We start from the raw sequence: 7,442 nt of genomic DNA on the forward strand, positions 1-7,442 counted from the left end.
ACAAAATTTCAAGAAAATTGATCAGCTATTGCTTGTTTATTTTGTCAGTCAATCACATTTTATCACGTGATTAAGCTAGCCAATAGCATTTCTTCAATCTTATAGATCACGCAAGCAAATATGACTTTATTCTTCAATGTTCCAAGTGTTAGGGGACAAAGAAAACAAACTCTTTGACCGTTTGATTTGGGATTTTTTTATTTTATTATATAAACTACTCGTGGCCACTTTTTTAGTTTATATCACAATGGCGTCATACACGTGTATCTATAACTGTATATACAACGGTTTAATGTTATCTATTTGTTAATGTTGTCATGCTATGTTTGATGAAGAATTTTTAGAAGTAGAAAGTTAAGTGAATTGGCAAAAAACTACATTAACTATATTATGTGTTCACACGATCCGTTGTTAAGGATCCGACAAATCGTAAGTTATGCATGCGCATTACATGTACATCAACATAATAAAATGCATGCTATATACAAGCTATGCTGTTATTAAACTTGTTTCGACAAGGCTATATACTTCAATTTTGACAGTTTGACAGACAACACATCTTTGTCACCGTGAAAAATTTTTTCATAAAAAAATCCCAATATACGAGCGTGAAATGCAAATCTAAAACCCATAAAAATGAGAATTACTCCGTTTCCTCCATTTCTCCATTCGATTGCCTTTTCCATTTAACCAATATTCCAATCCATTCCTTCTCCCCTGTTCCACCTCTTTTATTCTTCCTCCTTCCCTGCTCCACCTCTTTCATTCACTTCCCTTTTCCCTGTCCACCCTCCATTTCCACCTCTTCCTGCTCCACCTCTTTCATTCACTTCACTCGTTTTCCCTGCTCCACCACCTCCATTCACTTCACGTGCTTCCCCTGCGCCACCTCTTTCATTCACTTCACCTGCTTCCCCTGCGCCATCTCTTTCATTCACTTCACCTGCTTCCCCTGCTCCACCTCTTCCATTCACTTCACCTGTTTTCCCTGCTCCACCTCCTTCATTGGCTTGTGGCAAAACCTGAGGTACAAAGTTTACAACACAGATGAGTACTGTGATAGTTGGAACCCAAAGAACAAAAAGTAAAGACATTAAAACTTTCTTCCCAGAAGCTAAGCGTATTATGTAAAACACTGATGTCAGTACCATTAGGAAAAGCAAAGAAAAAAAAGAGCCTTTTTTACAAATATTTTTCCACTTTTCTTTGATGAATGTGAAATCATCATCGCATATAAATACTATGATAAGTATTAGTGATGATACGATAGATAGGGAAAGCCATGTTTCAATCCACGACACAGCATCACCTAATCCAAGCACACGATCTAATGTACAATTCTGAGCCGGCTTCTCCATGAAAATTATGCAACGCCAGTCGTAAATTGCAAATACAACAGTTGCCATAATGCGAGGTATGATCAACAACAGAAAAAGTCGCTGAAACACATACATGTAAACAATTAATAAATAAATGTTTAGCAGTACTTACGCCAAGTCAAGCGAATTAGGAGCAAATTAAATTTCTAGCAAACTAGCTTACGTAATATTTTTTGGATGTAATTCAAATGTAAAAAATAGTTAAAGAAGCAGAGGTTAGATACTTGCAAAGGCCGTCAACTGCCTTCGACTTAAATCAAAAAAGGGTTTCACTGAAATTAGTGTACGCTTTAAACATCAATTTCAAATTTCAAAATCAAAACTTCAATATACTATAATAAAAGATAATGAAAACGTTTTAAATCGTAAGGTTATTACCAAACATTTTATGACAGTAGTTCTTAAAAGTGAAAAAATGGAAGCAATTGGTTTTATTGGTCAAGCGAATGAAAATAACTTTTAAATTTTTTTGCAATAAACACCAATTTAATGCTAATTTTCTTTTCGATAAAAGCAGCAGTTCAATCAGTTGTCACTTTTCAAGAGAATCTTCTAAAACTACACACGCGTGTCGGGTATGAAATCTCGAGTTCATTCATTTACTTCAGGTAGAGTTGAATGTATTTTAGCTCAACGGGCGTAGGTCGCATCAGTTCTTTTTTGTTTATGCAATGAGCGCAAGATTGCTATGGAAATTGCAGACTCACCTCAAAACATCAACTCGACATCTGGAGCACTAGTCAGATGGCATCAATCTAATTATAAATCGATTTCGTAAATGTATCGTTTCAGTTGATATTACAGTTGACTGTTTTCGCCATGTTTTTATTTTAATGGCTCATGTAAGACATAGAAAAAGAATAGCTTTTATAATCATAGGCGGCAATTTATGCATTCGATTTATGTAGTAAATATATTCCTTGATTTATATGAAATGTTTGTCACGGGTGCTTTCTCCCGTGAGCTACACGTATGTATGTTCTCGCAATGCAGACTGGCTGAACATTTGTAAAAATAATCCAAAAAAAAATTGTAGCCAATCTGAATGTATGAGAAAACAATTTTAGCCAATCTGCATTGCGTTTGAGCTTTCAAAATTATGACGAATGTGTAGATAAGTGTCCCCAGCAAGGGTTTTAAAAAATATTTGCCACAAACCCTAAAAACATTCGCATTTTTCAAAGGCATAGAAATGCAATTCAATGTTAAAAAAAATGCAAGAATATAGTAAAATTATTCGTGATTAATGAGATGCATTTCTTTTTCGTGTTCTTTCATATACTTATAAGATATTTATGGTTTTGTGAAAGTGTTAGTGTTAACGGTCGTTAATTTTGTGTTGAGAGTTGCCAACCTTGTCAAAATATAAGACCTTTAAGACCATACAAACGTGGAACTCGCACAAGATAGCGCGCGTGACAAACATTGCATATAAATCAAGCAATATATTTACTAAATAAATCGATTGCATAAAAAACCTGAACAATTTTCTCAGCTGCCTATGCTAAAACTACAGCTTTCGTTGTTCGTGTTACTGCCAAAAGTACAAAAACAAAAAATATAAAAATTGTCAAGTAAAAATTGCTTATGTAAACCTGCAAAGCTGAAAAAGCATTGTGCAATTTAAATATCGAAACTTTTAGGTTGAATTACGTTTTGTAACTAAAGAGTTCTACACAACATTTGCCTAAGGTATGAATTGCATTGTACAAGTTCATCCCGAAGATCATAAAGCCGTAACTGAAAAGCATCAAGATCTTTAACTACACAATTATTTATAACATTAATTAAGGCAGAGTCAAGCCAAAGTTACCTTAAGGCATGTTAAAGGGTCGAATCGTAATTTCGGCGGTGTCGTCAAACATATGCGACAATTGCAATTTCTTATTCCTTCGCATATCGCTTTGATAGGTTTCGATCCCCATTCGTAGATTGTCCTGACGCCAATGACTAACAAACGCTTCATACTGGATATAATCCAATATACAGGAAAATAAATAACCCAAATGATACAGCAAAAGGCCTGAATTATCAATTGACATCCAGCTGTAAAACATGAAATCTGACTTTCGTTGTTTACTCCTTCGTTTTCTATGAGTAAAGGTTCACGCGGCTTCATTATCAAGGTCTGTTTTCAATAAAAAAAATCCATCACTATGGCAATACTGTTATGTTAACATTTCTTCTGGACATGACTTGCATCTTATGCGTATATTCCCAGCATATCTTCCATGTCTGAGTTAATGTTTGACTGTCTGAGGCAAATTATGGGAATGGAAAAATATTGCACTGGAATGCTAATAAAGCAGTCAAAGTAGCGAATGTAACTGAAATGTATTGTGCATAAGCGCATATAATTCTTCAATTTTTTTTCAAATTTTTCCTTTTCTGCTTTCAAACATTTAAAATACATGAATGATTATTCCCGTGACCTCATGCAAAGAATATAGCTTTTTTTGACGAGTAGTAGATATATGGTAAAGATAGCAAATTTTTTTGATTCTCGTCAAACTTTATCAAATTTTCGCATGCATTGACGAATTCCGTTCCGTTTCAACAATCCTATGTCGAAAAAGACGTCAAGGAAGAATTAGATGGGAAACCTGTGTCGCAGGAAATCCCTCCCAATAAAGAGTATGTGTTAAAAGAGACATGAATGTGACTTGATTGCCAGGAATGGACATGAATGTGACAAAAACTTTAACTTGAGATATCATTAGACTGAAAGGCATTACAATGTACAAAGAAAGTTTGAAAACATAAATACTAATTTAAGCCTGGTTCACATATGACTGAGACATGACTGAGGCATCTTGTGGCTGAGGCAGCACTGAGGCATGCCTGTGATGCTATTCAATGACATAATTCAAATCGCCGATAGACCACAAAAATTTAGCGGCAGTTTGAATTTGACAAAACAGTGCTTCGTAATTTGAAAATAGTGTTACTATTGAAAATTATGCGGCCCTTCCAACAGTCATTTCAAAATACATCAAAGATGAGAGATCCGGTTAGAAAAAATGATAATAATTTGATTTTACTCTTTGATTTTTGTACTCTGGACACGATTTATCATAAAGAGCCCGAAGTAAAAACTTCATGAGTGTTTACTTTTATCGTAAAGTGATCGGAATTGTTCCATTTGATTCTTTTCTTCGTTACGTGTCTTGTGTTGAAAATGACCTGCTAATTGCCCCTCTGTATGCTCCATCACAGTCAGCCCCGAAATATGGGCCAAACTACCATTCTACCAACAAAGAGCAGACCAAAACATATCAAATATACAAGAAGCAGGACGAAAAACAAATCTTATTATAATTCATTGCTCTGAGCACAACAAAGGAAAACGACCTTGACATTAAAAAACTATTCGACTTAATAGCAATGCTTGGACACATCAGCCATGAACTGGCAAGTGTTCGCAAAAATAGAATAATATGTGTTTTAAAACCAGATTATACCCCATATATGGGCGCCAATGTCATTAATCATAATCTTTATATCGTTATCTGAGCATATAGCTTTTAATCGTTATCTGAGCATATATGCTCAGATAACGCTGAGATATATGCTGAGCATATATGTAATCGTTTATAGCTTTTAATCGTTATCTGAGCATATATGCTCATATAACGGCGAATGCAGCAAATTGCTCTTTGGGGATGACTTACCGAAAAGATTAAAAGAAGCGAAAGAAAGGAGCAATGTAAGTCGGGTAGTCAAATACAACCAACCTCGATCAACCCCATCTCGCTCATATAATTCAAAAATTTATGATTAATGACATTGGCGCCAATATGAATCAAATTATGAAGGTGGAGAGCAAAGTCAGATTTTCACAAACGCGGGAAATCATACTTCCCAAAGGAAAATGTGAAACGATAAAAACACACAAGATATAATTCACCCATTACAACATATGAAAAATACACCAGTAAGCAAATGGGAAAATTTTATTCCAAAGTTAAAGAAACCTCTTAATTGCTTTATGTGACAGCTACAAAGTGGCAGAATAACAAATCACTTTTTGGCATGGCCCGATATTACATCCGACAAAGAGATCTTATCTAATGTAAAAGGATGCCAATCGATCTGTCGGAAACGCCTTACCAACATCACTTTTGCTTAACAATTTCAACGATATTCAATTGTTATAAATAAAAAATGAGGCCTCGTCCATACGTATCCGGAGTTTTTTGAAAACGGAGGTTTTTTTTTCTTCGTTTTGCCCTTGCGTCCACCCGTAAACGGCGTTTTTGCCTACCAAAAACGATGCTTTTTAAATACGGCTTCCAGAGTGGATTTTTTTTGAAAACGCTGGTTTCACAACTACGTGTGGACGGTTAAAACGGAGGTTTTCTAATAGGATGACCGGGATGACGTATTATGGAGTCCAGATGGAGCATGCGTTTTTGCGCCAAATTCAAAACATCAGTTCAAAGCATGGTTCAAAGGTTCAATATTTAAAGCATTTGTAGCGATGCAAAATTGTATAGCTATTTTACTCGGGCTTCTTTCAAGCATCATAACATGTATTGAGTTACAAATAAACATCTTGAATGTTCACGTTGATTATTTAAGAAAACGAATTAATATTATGAAGATGATCTCTATTTCAAAGTCACGGGAAGTTGTTCTAAAACGAATAATAAAAAGACGAGAAAGGCATGCTCTCTCTACGCATGCTCTTTCATATCGTTTTTTCGTATTGCGATCGTATTTGCGCATACATGTGGACTGGCGAAAACGATTCAAATACGCTACGTGTGGACGCTAATCTTTTCAAAAACGGAGAAAAAACCTCCGTTTTAAAAAAACTCCTGATACGTGTGGACGGAGCCTGAGATTGATAGAATGATTGCAAAAAATATAATAGCAACAATACAACACGAACCAGATAAAATTCCCTCAAATATGTAAAAAAAAGACGGCACATATAGGGTCATACTAGATCTTAAAGTTTTTAATACTTTTGTGTCTTATTTCCATTTAAAAATGGACTCACTAACTGCGATCTCTAAGCTTGTAGAACAAAACTGCTACATTTGTAGTATTGACATCAAGAACACCTACTGCTCAATTTCCATAAAATACACTGACAGGAAATACCTGAGATTTCACTGGAAGGGTGTTTTATACCAATTTACGTGCTTGCCCAACGGCTTATCTAGTGGACCACAAAAGTTCACAAAAACTCTAAAACTCCCCTCAGCTACATTGCACTCAAAAAGGCACATCATCTCTGTACATGTGGATGATTTCCATTTACAAGGGAAAACTTACGATGCAAGTCAGAACAATGTGATACTTACAGTGACATTATTCCTAGTGCATCCAGAAAAATTTATATTTATCCCTTCCTGGAAATTAATAACACTGGGATTTGAAATTAACTCCGTCACAATGACTGTGAAATTAACAAAAGAAAAGGTCTCAGCAATAGAAACAGATTGTATAAAATTCATAAAGAAAGCGAAATGGGGAGTAAAAATTAGAGACACGGCCAAAATAGTGGGTAAACTAGTATCAAGCTTTCCTGGTGTGTTACATGGACCCTTAAACTACAGAAATTTAGATAGGGACAAAACATCTGCACTAACTCTAAGTAAGAGAAACTTCGACACATATATGATGGCTTCTGCTGAAGCCTTTGCCAAACTACATTGAATAGTTGGTCGAATAATGTGATGAATGCCATTAAACACATTTCTCATGGGGAATCGTCGCTTACTATTACGACAGACGCTCCAAACAAAGGTTGGGGGGCAGAATCGCAAGGTATTAGCATAGGAGGTCTATGGTCACACCAAGAGACAAAAGAACACATAAATTACTTAGAGTTGCTTGCCTCCTACCTAGGACTACAACCTTTTCCCATTCCCAACACAATGCACATATCTGTCTTATGATTGACAATACTTCAGAAGGGAGCATCATAAGCAATATAGGAACTAGCCACTCTGAACGTTGCAACAATCTGACAAAACAATCATGGGAATGGTGTATTGCCCGGGAACTATGGATCAATGTGGCGCACATTTCGGGGGAAAATAACTTAATTCC

General features: G+C 35.6%; 1 protein-coding gene across 1 annotated transcript; it reads right to left on the reverse strand.

Moving 5' to 3' along the window:
- Positions 1-731: 731 nt before the first annotated feature.
- Positions 732-3,493, reverse strand: LOC124443334. Its single transcript, XM_046993834.1, has 2 exons — positions 3,193-3,493; positions 732-1,439 (listed from the first exon to the last, which is right to left on the reverse strand). The coding sequence occupies exons 1-2, from the start codon at positions 3,343-3,345 to the stop codon at positions 732-734; spliced, it is 861 nt and encodes a 286-aa protein (XP_046849790.1). The 5' UTR covers positions 3,346-3,493.
- Positions 3,494-7,442: the final 3,949 nt, after the last annotated feature.

This window comes from Xenia sp. Carnegie-2017, unplaced genomic scaffold, assembly GCF_021976095.1.
Source record: "Xenia sp. Carnegie-2017 unplaced genomic scaffold, XeniaSp_v1 HiC_scaffold_20, whole genome shotgun sequence".
NCBI classification, from domain to species: Eukaryota; Metazoa; Cnidaria; class Anthozoa; order Malacalcyonacea; family Xeniidae; genus Xenia; species Xenia sp. Carnegie-2017.